The sequence below is a fragment of the Heterostelium album genome, assembly GCF_000004825.1.
Source record: "Heterostelium album PN500 unplaced genomic scaffold PPL_scaffold12, whole genome shotgun sequence".
In the NCBI taxonomy this organism is placed as follows: domain Eukaryota; phylum Evosea; class Eumycetozoa; order Acytosteliales; family Acytosteliaceae; genus Heterostelium; species Heterostelium album.
Genome location: NW_008805074.1, coordinates 428044 through 445697, shown reverse-complemented (window position 1 = coordinate 445697; position 17654 = coordinate 428044). Strand labels below are relative to the sequence as shown.

General features: G+C 31.8%; 4 protein-coding genes across 4 annotated transcripts; all 4 read right to left on the bottom strand.

The window, feature by feature from the left end:
- Window positions 1–342: 342 nt before the first annotated feature.
- On the bottom strand, window positions 343–5232 carry scdA (C-terminal CASP domain-containing protein; the record flags this gene model as incomplete). Its single annotated transcript, XM_020580924.1, has 6 exons — window positions 343–1086; window positions 1157–1412; window positions 2721–3280; window positions 3370–4114; window positions 4199–4319; window positions 5076–5232. The coding sequence occupies 6 exons, from the start codon at window positions 5230–5232 to the stop codon at window positions 343–345; spliced, it is 2583 nt and encodes an 860-aa protein (XP_020428509.1).
- Window positions 5233–5666: 434 nt separating this feature from the next.
- On the bottom strand, window positions 5667–8337 carry PPL_10141 (uncharacterized protein; the record flags this gene model as incomplete). The annotated part of the gene is made up of 3 exons (XM_020580923.1): window positions 5667–7375; window positions 8038–8244; window positions 8325–8337. The coding sequence occupies 3 exons, from the start codon at window positions 8335–8337 to the stop codon at window positions 5667–5669; spliced, it is 1929 nt and encodes a 642-aa protein (XP_020428508.1).
- Window positions 8338–8701: 364 nt separating this feature from the next.
- On the bottom strand, window positions 8702–10663 carry PPL_10140 (NAD+ kinase family protein; the record flags this gene model as incomplete). The annotated part of the gene is made up of 5 exons (XM_020580922.1): window positions 8702–8784; window positions 8887–9270; window positions 9349–9456; window positions 9536–9854; window positions 9935–10663. 5 exons carry the CDS (start codon window positions 10661–10663, stop codon window positions 8702–8704), a joined length of 1623 nt encoding a protein of 540 aa, XP_020428507.1.
- Window positions 10664–11356: 693 nt separating this feature from the next.
- On the bottom strand, window positions 11357–14777 carry PPL_10139 (ubiquitin-protein ligase domain-containing protein; the record flags this gene model as incomplete). The annotated part of the gene is made up of 7 exons (XM_020580921.1): window positions 11357–11653; window positions 11741–12291; window positions 12493–12702; window positions 12786–12909; window positions 13146–14056; window positions 14136–14519; window positions 14612–14777. 7 exons carry the CDS (start codon window positions 14775–14777, stop codon window positions 11357–11359), a joined length of 2643 nt encoding a protein of 880 aa, XP_020428506.1.
- Between the last annotated feature and the right edge of the window lie 2877 nt (window positions 14778–17654).

The following is a 17654-nucleotide window of genomic DNA, read 5'->3' as shown; positions in this document are numbered from 1 at the left end:
AGTGATATAATGTACTTGGAACCAACCAACAAAAATTATTATTCAATAAAAATCAATTAGTTTTTAATTTTAATCTTTTTTCTCTACATTTTACTAAATATTGTTTAGCATTCTCTCTTTATTTAATAAATGATAAATAACAGTTTATGAAATCAATAAATAAGATACAAAAAATTATGAAAGAAAAAAAATTGATATCTGTAAAGTTATATTTAAATTGTTATCAGATTATTAATAAAAAGAATATTATTTTTTATATGATGAAAGGAACATTTTTATTGCGAAATTGGTAAAATTTTATGGTAGATTGGTAATTGTTAGGAACAACAGATGGCTATCAATTTAGATCATCAAAGGAATGACTCTTTCGATTTGAGCTTCTAACTCGTGGGCAGCAATCTTGAGAAGCATTTTTAGACCTTTGACAAGAGATTGGAGTGTGGTTTGGGTGACTTGGGTGACAGATAAACTGTTGACGATGATCAACTGCTGAGGGGTGTCTTCACCTTCCTGGAGGTTGATCACGTCACCCAAAGGCACCATTAGCAACCACCATCTCAAGGTTTCACCGTCCTGCTCGACACTGTCACTTTCGACGTTCAAATGGAGAACCTTCAACTTCAAGTACCATCCGACCATCTTGGTCTCACTCTCGAGCGTAACCATTGGGTATCGCTGTTCATAACGGAGGTAGGTCATCAATTGCTGGAAGAACTTTCCACCGTGACCGGCACCTCTCATACCAGGACGTACACAGAGGTAATCGATATGGTAGGTGTTGTACTCATGATGCTCAACTATGAATGCACATGCAACGACCAGCTTATTGTGATCTTCCATAACGATGATACGGTAAAAGTGTGATCTTACCAATCTGGCAATCTGTCTCTCTGAGGGCTCGTAAGGGGAGAGGAAGCTCAGTGCGTAAAGCTGAAGAGCTTGAATGCATCCCTCATCATCAGGGTCGAATACCTCCCTCAAAACAGTGGCGTTGCTATCGAGAGACATACCAGGTAGTTCCGACTTTGACTGGTGACGTTTACCACCGAGCGACCAGGCGTTTGAATCGGTGGCAGGGGATGACCCCTTTTCTCGGATCAATACAGTGCTGTCGGCCTCATCAGGAATAGGACTTGTGCTTTATGGCAAAGCGTACAGTTTCTGATGAAGTGGGGACGTTGGAGGCAGAGGATCCATGAATGATCGGCTCGTAGGTGGCGGTAGTGGCAGTGGCAACACTTGACAAAAGACCGCTCAACAAGATCGATGATTGGCTTGTCTTGACTCCAGTTAAAGTTGTGGTCTCAACTTTACTAAGACTAATAGGATTATGGTCAAAGTTGGTATTAAGGATAAGGGCCGTCATTAAATGACTATTGGATATCAATTGAATTTTTTGCTGGTGGAAAAAGCTAATAATATTGGTTATAAATTGTAATAAACGAGGATTTATCTATTTTTTATCTAACTAACTAAATAAAAAAAAGTTAAAATAAAAAATAAAATTAATTAATATAATTTGTTTTGATAATTAAATATATATATAGAATATATGGTTTTTGTTTTAAATGAAAAAGAAAGAGATATATTGTAATTATTTATAGAAATGTGATGTGATGATGTTATTTTTTAAATATTTAAATTTAATTATTATTATTATTAAATAAATTGGTTGTTTTTCTTATTAATATAGAATATGATGAAGATGATTGTTATATTTAAAATTGTAAATCCAATCATCACCATTAAAATAAGGATGTTACTGGTGTTTGATTGTTGAAATTATTTTGTGTTTTTAATGATTTTTATTAAGATGAAAGGTGATGTGAGATGAGATGAGAAGGTTTTTATTGGTGTAATATTGGGGTGGAATTGGTTGTTGTTGTATTAAAACAACATTAGAACATAAAAATAGAGTGTAAAGAGTGAGTGGTGCGTAAGAAAGTGAATTAAAAGAAAAGAGAGAATTTGTGTAAAATAAATAAATAAACTAATAATATATTATTACTTACTTCTATGAAAATTAATTATATATAAAAATATATATATTGTTTGTTGTGTATTATTGGGGAAATAATAATTTGATTTTTAGTGTTGAGAAACTACACCTTTTTAAAGTTTTTGGTTTTGTAGGCGATAATTTAAACAGCTTTATTTTATTGGTTTTTTGGTTTTTTGGTTTTTAATTAAAAAAATAATCGAAAAAAAATGGGAACTCTGTCATTGTTGGGGGTAATTTATCAATACAGTTTGGTTTTTTACTTTTTTTCATGAAAAAATCATGATAAAATCTAACCTGGGATTCTCTACACAGAATAAAATTTTAAATCACTGTGTTGGTGTTGCCTGTTTTTTTTGGCAAAGAGACTCAACGTTTCATCTTAAAAATCCAAAAACTAAATAAACGTACTACATAAACATTTAATTTGAATTAAATTCAAAGATTTTATTAATAATTTTTTTTATTTATTTTATTTTTTGAAAGGTCGTGATACCTCTTAACATATTTAAATAAAATAATAATAATAATTTCTATATTTAGAATGAATGTTGTTGTTATTATTCTTTAAAATTCTTAGAATTAAAAATAATTTATTAAGAAAAACTTAATATTATAACTAATTTTTATTTAAATATTTTTTATAGAACAAAAAAAAAAACCTTAAAATTTTCAATAATTTTGATTGATTGGACGAATATTTTTTCATTCAGATCCTGACTTTGTTTGATTATTTATTAGTGTGTCTATGTTGAATTGATTGTTGGCACCTGGAACATAGTCGTCGGCGTGTTGTTCGGCGGTGGTCACCGCCAGCTTGTAGAGTGTAATGAAAACCAAGAGATGCAAAAGTATTGAATAGATAAAGAGGAAGAGACGACTGTATTTGTTGGAGAGGAAGAATCTTGAGGTGTTCAAGATGACACGCTCAGCGGTGTTCATCTCTTTGTATCGCCTGTATTTCTCTTTCTTGTTAAACGATAGGAATGGATTGATACTGTCTTCATAGAGCTTTCCGTACTTCTCCTCGGTTTCACCGCCGGTGTTATTTGATCTTCCACCACCGCTACCACCACCACTTCCGCTGCTACCACCACCAGCTCTCTCCAAGTCATAGGAATTCTCTGCTCTCTTTGGATTGCCAGTGATTATACCACCACCTCTATTCTTATCATAACTCTGAAGGAATCTAATCTTTTCATATAGCTTAATATTATCTTGTTTCAACGAAGATGTTTCTAATTTACATGTTTCCAATTGTTTTTCCAATTGAGATTTTTCCTAAGAGAAGACAAACATAACTAGTTAGTTGGAATATTCTTTTCAATGTCAGCAGAAATAGATAGATAGTATATATATTAACAACTTACACCTTCTAATTCTAAATTCTTTACTTTGAATCTATCTCTTTGTCCGACTACAATGTCTAACATTTTATCATCTTTGGATTGTACGACGATGGTTGATTGTGACGATGTTGAGTCGGGAAGGTTGTTCAAAGATTGGTTAAGACTTGGTGTTGTTGATTGGCTTATCAGTGATTCCAAGTCTTGTGGTTGGTTAGCGTTGACGTTTCCACTGTTGCCAATGAGACCGCCATTGTTAAGCATGCTACTACCGCCACGAGTGGTGATGTCCTCTTCAAGTCGGTGAATGAGTTGACTCTGCTCGATTTGAATCGACTCCAACTGTTGTACTCTTCGTCGAGATTCGTCCAGTTCCGTCTCGTAGGTGCCGGCTGTAAGTCGTAGCTTGGTGAGTTCATTCTCCAACTGTCTATTCTTCTCTTTCATCAGTTTATCTACATTCTGTTGGTTGCTGTTGGTCACTTCGTCCGATCCGACAATCGCCTGAAGCGTTGCAAGCTCACGCTTTACATTCTCATAGTCGGCGGGTGACGGATTGTTCTGAATATGCTTCTCCATCTTTTCGATCTTCTCACGTTCAATATCCAACTGTGTCAGAACCTCTTTGAGCGTCGATTTTTCATCTTTGAGTGACTGTTTCAATTCAATCAATTGATCGTTCAACTTTGAAATCTCTGAATCTTTCTGTAGCAACTCTAATTCCAATTCCGCAATTCTCTTTACCAAAGGTTGAATAGAATTCTTTTCCCTTCAATATTAATAATAATATTAATAAATTATTAGTAAACTAAATAATCTAAGCTAACCTATTCTATTTTCTTTTCAAACATACTTTAATGATTCTTCACGAATAGATGAATTTTCAGCTTGTAAAGTTGATAGCTTTGTTGAAATTCTATCGATCTCACTTGTTAACATATCCACTTCTGATTGTTTTGATGACAGTTCATCATCTATAAATTATAGAATGAATATAAGTAAATTTGAATTTGTAGTAAACTTTGTTTGTTTTTTGACATTACCATGCTTAACTTTAAGATCGAATATTTGAGATTGATTTTGATCGTGTGTTCTTGTTATCTTGTTTAGATCCTCTTGTAGCTGTGAGATCTGACGATTCAACTCTTGATTTCTATCTTTGAGTACGTGTATCTTTGCTTTGTAGTCTTGTTTCAATTCTTGTTCACGCGATGCAATTCGTTCGTTGGTGGAACTCTCCATTCGCGATTCATACTCCTTGACCTTGTCTTCGAGTCGACGAATGGTGACCTCCTGATTCTGTATCTCTTGAAACTCCTTTCTAAAGTCAGCCAGTTCCAACTGCAACTTCTTGTTCTCAATCTCGAGCTTGGCGGTAGAGTCTACCTTGGCGTACTCATCGAGTGCCGCAGTGAGTGCAGGCACCGGATCTACCGTGTCCGAGAGGTCTTTGTAGAGCGTGAAGAAACAGGTCTCTGAGAACTTGCTACGCTTCGTTAGCTTATCGACTTCCTCCTGGTAGAGTTTGAGTAGCGCACCGAAAGTCTTTAGTTTCTCATCGTCGGCAACCTTCTTAAAGTCCTGTGTCTGCTTGGCCAACACCTTTCTCGACTGTACACAATCGTCCTTAAGCGTTGCAATCTGTGAGATAAACGATTCCAACTCCACCTTTTTATTCTCAACATTGAATTGTTTCCATGAATTTAATATATCTAAAAATGAACTATTACCACTATTATTGCTATTATTATTATTATTGGTGGTTGAAGTATTATTATTGTTGCTACTACCGGTCATTCCACCAGGAGTACCAGGTGTTCCAATTCCGTTGTTTGGTGGTGACTGTACACCTGGTGAATTAGGTGTTACAACACTTTGATTACTCATTATAATTGAATAATCGATTTTTATTGAATCTATTAACTATGTTTTATATCACAATCTACTATGTACAAAAATAGAAAACAAACAAATACTAATAAATAAAAATAAACATAAACAACAAACAAAACAATAATAATTAAAAAAAACTGAAAACAACACACAATTAATCAATGTTCAGCAAATATATTTGAAAAAAATTGCAACCTCAGATTAAATTTAATTTATTATTATTTATTTTTTAATATCTAGAAGTTAACTCATTGTTTTTTTGTTATATTTTTTTTAAATAATTTAAAAGTTTATTTAACAAAGAAAAAGATATTATTAAGGAAGGATAGGATATTAGTTGGTTTTGTTTAACTTGGTTATTGGTTTTTTTATATAAAAATATGTATATTGTTGTTGTTGTTGTTGTATGTGAGTGTTGATGATGATATTTATGATAAAATGAATATAAATGATAAAACAAATAAACAAGCAACTAAGCTTGATGTTATTGAGTGATGTGAATGGGAGGATGATGAGCAGTGAGTGTCAGAGTTGGAGTAGATATTGCAACCGTCCTGGCTGCAATCGAACGAGTTTGAATAGGCGATGTTATTGAAGGTGATGTTTGAAAACTGTAGCGATCCACCTTGGTAACAGGTGATTGGCTTCTGACTGTTGTCGGTAGCACTGCTACTAAAGTTGGAGTTGGAGATCGCCAGGTTGGTGACGTTCTTTGAGTAGATCGAAAAGCCAGAGAAACCTGCGTTGTTATCGTGGAAACGACAGTGTGTCATCTCGATGCTCTCGACGTTGTTCGAGTAGATGGCACCACCAAAGTTCGCAGAGTTTCCAATGAATGTGTTGTTATGGATCACCACTTTGTTGATGGAGACGAGCGAGTCGGCTTCGCGAATGGCCAACGCTTGCTCGTGACGTTGCTTTTCGAGCTCAGAGTTGAGCTGGCTCGGCGCCTGTCCAGTGTTCCACTCGATCTCATCGAGATAGGGCTTGATAAAGATTGCCGAACCGTAGGTGGCGTAGTTGTTGTCCTGGAAGTGGTTGTCGGTCAGTGTCAACGAGGTGTTGATCGCTGCGATCTGTGAGAGGTAATTGTTGTTCTTAAAGGAGGAACTGGAGATGGCCGGTGCTACGCAATCGACGAGCTGGAACAGCGACTTTACCAGTACTTGGTTGCTGTCGATGGTCGTTTCGCTAAACGTAGAGTCGACGACGGCAACTGAGCTTCGCGTGAAACTGAGCAACGATTTTTCGATGGCGCGATTTCCTTGGAAGTTTGACGACGAGATCGAGGCGGATCCGTCGCGGTGAACAATTCCAGTTTGGAAGAGATTGGAGCGGACATTGGTCTTGTCGATGTTCAAGTGTAGACCTGACAGTGCGTACACGAGATTACCGGATCCGGTGGTGCCGGAAACCAGTGAGTTGGTGATGGTGAGGTTGTAGGGCGTCAGCATGGCTGCCGAGGTCGACCATGGCATTTCGAAATAAAAGATATCAGAGAATGGCGGTGTCAACTCGATTCTATCCATTTGACAGTTGTTTATGTGGAGTTTGGTGTTGGGTGACTTGACCATAAAGAGAGCGGCACGGTTGCCCATTGGCTTTTTAATAATGTTACAATTTACGATGTTGGCATTTTCAAAGACGATCGATGTCCGTGGCAATCGCTCGTCGTATTGATTGCCATCCACTGTAAACAGCGCTGTCGCCGCTCCTGTCATATCGATGCTATAGCGATTGCCACCGTCTTTGGTGATGAGCACGTTCAGCCCGAAAAAATCGATATTGGTGTTGCCAGTCGCTTGATAGGTGTTGGCAACCATTTTCAAAATTAACAGAGAATTCTCCTTTAGATTTGCCATATCATTGGATGATGATGGCGATGAGTAATCGAAATCTCTGGTGTTGTATACTGGAGGTCGTTGCTGTTGTTGTTTCTGTTGTTGTGCTAAAATAACTTGTAACACTGTTTCGAATGCTTGTTTTGCATTTTCTATATTTTGACATGTGGTGAAATTCGATGTGTTGTTCTTGAAGGAACACTCACTGAAAGTGGTTGTTGGATCGATATTTGCTGTGAATGTATATTCATAATTATCACTGCTACTATTACTACTACTAATACTTTGTACTGGTTCTATATGTAATATTTGGATAACTAGTATTGTCAACAACACTGCCGTAAACAGCCACCTAGTAATAGCTGACATGGCTTAATTGTGTGTTGTAGTGTTATTCACTTTGTTTTTTCTATTTGTGATGATGTGAGGTTTTTTTTGATTTGATTGGCAAAATGTGTGTTTTTTTATTTTTATTTTTTATTTAATTTTTCCAAGCCTCAATTCGAGGCACCTTTTTTTTTTAATTTGATTTTTTTTTGATTTTTATTTAATTTGATTTTTTATATTTTCGAATTGTTTTTTTCTTTGGATTATCTTGTATTATTGATCATCTTTTTTTTTTTCATATTTATTTGAATATCCTAGAATGTTGAGGATTCAATCGAAAAACCATGTTTAGTTTTTAAACGGTGTCTATTTTTTACTATAAAGATCTTTGGAGCTGTTGTTTTTTTTTTTGATCGGTCAACCACATAGGAGATGTGATGTTATATATGTCTTTAGAACTAAAATTAAATTGTAAATCCTTTAGTATATGAAAAAAATTCGTTGAATATCCACACAACTTAAAACCAATTTGAAAATAACAAAAAAAATAGACTAATTATATTAAACTAACAAAATAAATACAATTTATTTATAACAAAATAAAATATAAAAGTTTGTTTGTTTTAGAAACCTCCGCAACTTCCAAATCCACCACAACCACCATTAAAGACATTGACATCACCAAAGATAACAGTGGTAGCTCTTCTTCTTCTGCCCCAACCAAAACATTGCTCTTGGTTTTCGGAATCAATAGAAGAATTTCCAGTGGAAACAGCGATATCTGAAGTGGTGTTCTTGTCCAAACCAGAGAATGTGTTACCTAACAATGAAATAGATTCTTTTTAATATAAAACAAATAATACAATTAAAAATTATATTAATATTAATTTAAATATATAAAATTATATTTATATTTACTGATAAGAGTCATTTTAATATTTTATTTTATTTGATTATTAGATAATAATTTAATTGAATGATTTGAAAATACATAGATGAGAATTATTTATAATAAATAAAATCATAGAAATTTATTTAGATGGATGACATTGATTTTAAATATTGACACTGTTCTCAAATTAAATAAAAGTAAAATGTTGAATTTTTAGTCTTTAAAATATATTCATGATAAGTATTCCATTTTGGTAATACAAATAGGGGGATTCAGAATTAAAAATAAATAAATAATATTTTGTATGTTTGTTGTTCGATTATAGATTAGATTAACAACTATTTGTTGTAAAATACTATCAATAATACAATGTTTCAAAATTTTATTAAAATGTATGCACACATTAAGGAGAGAAGTTCTTTTGAACCATTCTAACATTCCAATTTAGATTGTTTGCCAATTTTTCAAACCATTCATTACTTTCATCTGTTTTACATATTACTTTAATTATTGTTTTTTGACAAATATTAGTGAATTTGATAGTTTAAAACTTTTTATAAATATTATGTAATAGTAATAATAACATACCAGGAACAGCCCATTTAGAAGTTCTTATTATAACGGAGTCACCTTGTTTTATCTCTTGTCTGCTCTTACCATCGAATGATACCCATGCAGTGTTTCTGCTGCCCTCTGACACTCTGATGGCAAGTGTCGATGTCGAAGGCAGTATAATCGGACGAAATGAAAGAGTATGTGGACAGATCGGAGTGATTAGCATGGCAGGTATCGTTGGATGTACAAGGGAACCTCCGGCAGAGAGTGAGTACGCTGTCGAGCCAGTTGAGGTCGCAATAATAACACCATCGGCCTGAACCATCGTTATCAGCTTATCATCACAGAAACATTCTAAATTCGATAGATATGGATTGTTTCCTCTATCGATTGCAACTTCATTCAACACTTGATAAGCTATATAAAATATTAAATTAGTTAGTTTGCGAAATTCCAAACATATAAATAGTTTAAAAACTATTATTTCCATCATACTTTTATATGTAGTACCAGAAATAACTGTACACGATAACCTCAGTCTGTAAGAAACAAAGCATTTTCCTTCGATAACTCTATTTATATGTTCTTTATAATTTGCATAGTCTTGAAATAAAAGTATACAAAAAAATAATAATTAGTAAAGAGGTGAGTGTTATAAGATTGGGTAATAAACTAAACTTACCAAACGATGTAAGAAAACCAAGCGATCCCATATTAAAAGGTAGAATTGGTGGAATATAAGTTTTGAAGAGTGACGATGTATGAAGAACTGTACCGTCACCACCCATCGATATGATAAAATCGATAGAGTATGGATCTTTGACTTCCTCTAGCGATTGGGCAGTTGGTATTTCATTGATATTCTCTGATTCCAAAAATGTGGTGACATCCTTCGATACCAAGTATTTCACCAACGTCTTGGCAGCTTCCAACACTTCGCCATCACAATTCTTGTGAATAACCAATACTTTTTTTGCTGGATTCTTCCATTTTAATTGTAACTACAAACAAACAAACAAACAAAATGTTAATATTCATATATAAACTATTTTAAGGTTTTTTTAATGTGGAGATACTTTACAATTTGAGGTAATATACATGATTTCTTTTTCTTTAATGATTTTCTAGAGTCTGATGAGAGTGTTTCGTCTTCTTCATCGAGATCGTTCATCGATGATGATTCATAGTCGGGTATCTCGCAACTAGAGTAATAGGTACTGACGTAGTAGGACTGGTTCTTCTTGTTGTTATTAAAGTATTTTGGACCGGTGGTAAAGTTGAGTGGTGAGAGGAATGCTTTGGCGAGTTGTGGTGAGTTGCAATCCTCGTCGGAACTTGAGTATCCCGATAGTGTAGGTGATGATTTCGTCGATGAAACATCGTCACTCTGCAGTTGTGAGACGCGTTGGTTCTGTGGTGAATCCGTTATACCACCGAAATTGAAATTACCACTATATAATGAGATATCACTTGGAATGAAACTTGTATTAAATTGTTGTTGTTGCTCTTTCTTACTACAACAGTTACAATGTTGTTGTTGTTGTTGTTGTTGTTTTAATGGTTGAGGTGATTCAGGTGATGATAAAGATGTTAAATCATTATCATTATCATTTGTTTGTTTAATTGGTATATTTTGTTTTTTAAGTTGTTGATTCAGTTGATCTAGTTGCAGTTTATTTTGGTTGTTGTGATCATGTGATTGTTGGTTATTGTTGTTGCTGTTCGTAGACTTTTGCCAATTCCTAAAGAGAATGATTATACTCAGTGTTGAGAGTATAAGAGATATCGTATTGAAAATATCACCTGTCATCTTCTACCTATTTCTATTCCTATTTCTACTTCAATTTCTTTCTTTTCTTTTCAAACAACAATATAAAACTTCTAACAAACTAACTCTCTTGACTTTATGACTTTAAAGTACTATTTGTTAAATTTTTTTTAATGATTGATAAATAATATATTAAGAATATAAAATATAAACGTGGTGTGGTGTGGTGTGTTTTTTGTTATAACAAAATAATAATAATAAACATAGAAGAGAGAATGAGATGAGTGTGTTTGTTGGTATGTGTTGTATATGGAATAATTACATCGATAATTAATCGTATGATGGAACACAAACGATAAAAAGGAATATAATAGGAAGCGATGATGATGATTCAAAAAAAAAAGAAAAAAAGGAGGTATGAATTGATTGAAAAAAAAATCTTTATTGACCTTGAATTTTAATATAAAATAATTCAAAGTTTTTTTTGGGATCACTGTGTTTCGTTGTTTTTAAGTTGATTTTATAAAAATTATTTCTAAATTTATTAATTAATTTGGTTAGGGCATAACCTTTTTTTTTTAAGACAAATTATATTTTACAATTCTAAAATAATATATTATATTTTATATCTATATTATTTTTATTTATGTATATAATATTAATCGATAGATTTTAAATTTATGTGAAATTGTTTGAATTTTGATGTTTTAATATTATTGTATTGTGTTGTGTATTTTAAACTAAACTAAAACCTTCAGATGCTTCATTGATGGCTAAAAGTAAATTCTGTTTAAGTGTATGATAGGAGGTACAGCCTCTGGGGATATCGATACGATTGAAACAGGTATGTGAAACGGGTAGTCTGGAATTGCTGGTGTTTGGTGTGATGTTAATTGTGAAATGTGGATACAGTTGGTAGAATCCACCGAGTGGGACCGACGACGATCCAGTGACAAATTTTAAGAGTTGTTTTTTGTCTCTTTCATTGAAATCTGATAATATATTCCAAAAGTTATCTATGATATCTTGTGACTATAATAATTATAATTATAATAATAAAATTAGTTGGTTGGTTATATTAATAGCAATTAATATATTATTACTATTATCTATACATACAACAAATCCGGTTACATTTGAATGTATCTTCAAATCATCGATGTTTACTTGGGTTTTACCACATACCAAGACATCCAACTCTTTCCAATTAAAGATTGAGATAAGATTCAGTGGTATCAGTTGGAAGAATCCCTCTCTGAATTCATCGATTTGCGTCTTTACAGAACCATAGAGCATGTTGTTCACCAAGAGATCTAGGTATTCATCTTTGTTCTCATCGGTCACTCTTATCAAGTTACCAAATGGTTTTAAATTGATAACACGTTCTTGTTGTTGTTGTTGATGTTGTTGTTGATGATAAGAATTAACATTGCTATTATCATCCTCTTTGTTATTATTACTATTATCAGATATTATCATTATCTTTCTAATGAAATAAAGAGGTTCACCTAATATCTCATTGACTTGTTCTATTGGTGTGTTTTTGATGAACATGATTTGGTTCTTGTAGAGTTGAGGATCGATTAGTTCGAGATCTTGAATGGTGATTGGCTCGTTCAGTAGCAGCTTGTAGAATGCCGGTGTGAATCGTATTGAAAGATGACGATCGGCTTTGATTATCGATTCGTAGATCGACTTGGCAACGAGACGACCAAGTGTGCGGAATATCACGCGATACTCTGGTATGAGGTTGGAGAATGGCGAGACGTGGTAGTAGTGGTTGTGGGGGTAACACTCGAACAATCGATAACCACTCAGTGTCCGATTACCGACTTCCTCAGAGAGCTTGGCAAACCACTCCTTTGAGATACCGCCAATGTCAACGCCTTCCTCATTCATAAACTTTACTATCATTCGCGATACTATCAACTCTTTCGGGTCTATCGATCTTAGAATGCTGAGTGATTCATCCAAGATTCTCTCTCTAGAGGTGATATTCAGCTTCAAAGGTGAAACCTTTCCATTTTGAATTCTACCTAATCTCGATTTAAACCATTTAACTTTTGATTCGAATGTTGGTTCTATGATTAAAAACAACATTTGTTAATATCTATATCTAGAGTATATAAATAATTATCTATATATTAGATTTACTTTTACATACCAGTTTGATCACCAAAGAAATAGTAGATTGTTAAAAGTATTAAGAAACTATTACTGAAATTCTTTAGATATACTTTATCTTTGTTATCTTTAATTAATAATTCATTATCTTTTAATAATGTAACCTATATATATGTAATAATAGAGTAGATTTAGACAGTAAGTATTTAGATTATTTTAATATAATATTATTAATGATTATGTTAATATTTACTTGTACAGTAGGATTAATAATGAATTCATATAATGTAATATTCATAACATAATAATTCTCTTGTATATATATCCTCTTTAGTAGTTGATAATAGTAAATTAGTATATATTAATTATTAAAGCGATTGAATATTAATAAACAACATACATTTGGCATAATTGATAAAGTTACATTGGTTAACTTCTTATTCTTTTTGATTTGGCAATCGAATGTTGCATAACCATCACGATATTTACTAGAGAGGAACGAACAGTCTGATTCCTTGACAGCGATCACCGTGAATGGACAGTTGGTAATGACAGTACCATGTAACTTTATAACGATATAATACCATCCACATTCTGTAATATTGAGTTTAGCAACCAATCCTCTTGGATCATCACTTAAAAGTTCTGGTGTATATTTTTTAAATACTTGTTTTTGTTGTTGTTGTTGTTGATTATTATTTTGATTATTACTATTATTATCATCAATTAATAATGACATTGAAATAGGTGATAAACTTTGAATAACATGTACTTCAAAGTTATCATTCAATTTCTTTGAGATATTACCGAATTGATCTTTTGTTTGAACCAAGAATTTTAATTCTGATTCTTGTTGTTGTAGTTGTTGACTATATATATTATTATTGCTATTATTATTGTTATTATTATTGTTATTATTATTACTATTGTTTGGTAAAATAAATAATTTGTTTTCAGTTATTAACTCTTTACCATCCCATAGAAGATGTGTGTATTTCGAGGATACTGGACCAGCATTGACATGAATGGTTTTCGAGAATACGACGGCACCGAAAATCGAACCTTCAATGATGTATTCTCCACTTCTAATTAGCTTTCCACGTCCATAGAAAGAATCGGGTGTATCGGTCGATGGGAATAAACTGAAATCATTGGTTGTCTTTTTAACTGTGCCATTTTCATTGATATAGGTTTCAATCTCGATCTTGTCGTGAATGGTGTGTCCAGGTGTTCGTACCTGTAGTATTTCAAATCTAAATTCTTCACCTGCTTCAATATCATCTATATCTTGAATCGTTATCGAATATTCAACTGTTTGTTTTCATTGGTGTTAGTTACAATTTTGAGAATAATTGTTGGTAACAATAACAATTATTATTTACACACTTACTTGGTTCAATGTTTACTTTATATGGTGAGCCTTGTATTGCTACATGATTTACAAATACATTGATGAAATAGTGACCGGATTTCGTTACGTGATAGTGTACATTGTGAGTGCCGTTGTTCTTGTCGACGACATTCACCTTTACCTCTTCGATCAGGTTGTGGTAGTCACAGCCCTGGATATGGACCGACACCAAATCGCCACCGGTTGTCTTTCTCACGCCATTTCGATCGACCGTCACCACCTGAAAGCAGAATTTCTCACCAACCGTACCGACATCACCTTCAAAAGCATCGCCTGTTACCATAGAGAATTGTCCAACCGATGTCTTGTCCAATCCATTCAATATATTAATATTTGATTTTGAATTATTGTAATTATTATTGTCTATTGCCATTCCAAAATTGGAATAAAAAATTATATTAATAAAAATGTATATAAATCTTAATTATTTGATAAAATTACAAATTTAATATTACCTTTTTCTAAATAATTTATATTATTACTATTATTATTTATATTGTTATTATTATTATTTATATTATTATTGGAGTTGTTGTTATTTGTTGATACAATGTTTGAAATTGAAAACATTCTTGAAGCAACAGCGGTTGTTGCAGCAAGGGAGAAAGTTGAATTGGACATTGTATTGGCAAATGTAGAGTGAAGAGGTTTACTTAAGCCAACGGGAGATTGAAAATGCTGTAGAACGTTCAGGTAGTATTTAATGATGATGATCAGTAGCATCGCACTAATCAACGTAGAAGGTGTGGTGCATTCATCCAAAATTTCTAAAAGTAAATTCAAAGTTGATTGTTTCCAATCATTTGCCACGAGCCACTCCATCATGAGCATCAACAACACCACCACGATACGAATGATTAACTCTATATTTGGTGAAATTAAAAATTAATAAACAACACACACATTAATAATTTCTTCTAAAGTGAAATGATAAAAAAAAAGAGAAAAGATTTATGGGGGAAAAAGGAAAAGGGAGGGGTTTGATTGATTCCACTATTATATATTATTGATCAAATCTATCTATTTAAATTGATTGAACACCAAACACACCAAACACACAAAAGTCAGTCACTTTAAATATTTTCAATGTATGATTATGATGTGATTCCATTACCGTTACATAATCATCTAATTTCGATGTATCAAAACTACAACCAAATACTTGAATTGTCAACACACAAACACCAAAATAAATTATACATATAATTTCAGGCAAAAATTACCTAAAGAAAACAATCAACAAAGAAAATCAATAGCCAATAATATGTGAAGTTTTGTGCAAAAGTAAAGTTAAAAATAATGACGACGCCGATCTATTATCTTTTTAAGTAATAATTAGTGTGTGTTTCAATTTACATCGCTGTAAGTAGTGGTTATTCTATGAAAATCTGTTTGTATCACATATTTTTAAATTGAAATTGACAATGATGTACCAGTGATGTGTGGTTATGTATAAGCTTTAATCAGGAACTGGAATTCCCATTAAAAATAAATAAATCAATAAAAAAATAAAATAAACTAATGATTTGGTGTGTTGGGTTGATGATGAATAAAAATTATTATTTAAAAGACCACACACACATAAATGTCAATTGAAGTGGTATTACTTTAAAGACTTTTAAAAAAGAAATAGATTACAAAAACAAACCACTTTTAATCTTTTATTTATTTATGATATTATTATCTTATTGGCTTTTTTTTTTTTGATTATATTTTATAAGTGTGTTGTGTTTGTTGGTATTGAAACTATTCAAACTACCTTGAAATTATTTTTTGTTGTTATTGTTGTTGTAATTTTTGATTTGCTTTACTTAATATTTTTTCAACTTGTTGGATTATATAAAATATTAATTGGTTAACTACTATTATATCAAAACAAAGATATTGGGAATATATAACATCATTGTGTGTCAAGTTAACAAATTTTGCTGATAATGATAGAATGAATAGCAATAGAAATATAATTCGTTTGGTCATAAAGTTATTTTTTGAAAATAACCTTGAATGGATAATTCCTTTTTTGGAATTCTCCAATAAAAAAGAATTTCTAAATACGCTATTTTTTTTTTATTTTAATTGGTCGGATACCAGTGCACAATTTTTATTATTTAAATAAATAAAAACAAACAACACGCTATTATGATAGCATTATAAACTTACTAAAGAGTAAGAAAAAGTCCAATGAGACTCCCCATAGAAGTACTAGTAATACAATAGAAAATCCTGCTGCTTGATTATACATTAAAATCAAAAATATGTTTTTTTAAACAATAAAAATATAAAGTTTTATGATACATTAAAATAATTTTTATATATATATAACAATTTATATCTATAGATTGATTTTATCATTATTATTTACATATGCTAAGCAATTACAGGTGCAGTGCAAGTATTGTATCACCAAACAGTAGTGAGTTAAAGATTTAATTTGTTTGGCAATGAGATTTGTGTAGTTATATTAAAAGTGGTGGGTTTGATTATGTGTTGTTGTTTGTTTTTGGTAATCTTAAGTGGAATCAACGCACTGCATTGCAGTGCAATTCATTCATTAGTTGCTATGTGATTGTTTGTAATATTTTTTTATTTCATACACTCTGTCCGTTTGTGTTGGTTGACTGTTGATTTCAAAATTCAATTGAATTTGAATTATCATACAACAACCAATCACAATAGTAGTTAGTAAGTATAGTCATTAATATCCTTTGGTGGTTTAAGAAGTTGAATTTAGTTTTTTCCTAATTAATGCATTTATTGTTGTTGTACATTGAATTCATATTTGTTTTGTTTTGTTTTATTATGGTGTGATATAGATAAGAATCGCTGCTACTGTTTCTGCACGATGTAGTGAGTGTGAATTCAAGTTGAATTGGGTTAGGTAGGTATTTGATGTGTGTGTCACACCAACTCGAAAAATACCACACACATAAATAAATAAATATTTTTAAAACATATATGTTACAACGAGATTTAAATATCGGTTTTATTTTAAAAAATAGGTAATCTATGATATCAACTTGTTATGGAAATCCTAATAATAGTTACAACTTGTGGATTGATTATAATTTGCAAATTAAAATGTCTTACAAATAAATTAATTAATTGTTAAATGAATTTATAATTTTAGATTCCGTTGTAATAATATTATAATATTTTACTAGTAATATATATAAAATATCACAAAGTTTTAGTTTGAATTGATAGGTGTTTTCCAATGTCAGTTGGTTGTTTGAAGTTTTTTTTGAACTATCTTGGTTGTAATATTATTAGAATTTAGATATATGAATAAATGATATTGACATAAAGCTACTAAGTAAAATATTTGACATTGATTATTTATGTTCATTGTAAAAATATAATAAAAGTTGAATGACTATTATAAACTACACACCTAAACTGGAAAAGTATATTTAATAATTTAATATTGTTTCTAAATTTGATTACTACTATTATTATGATATGGTTGTTACTTTTTAATTTTTTTTAACAAAAAAATTA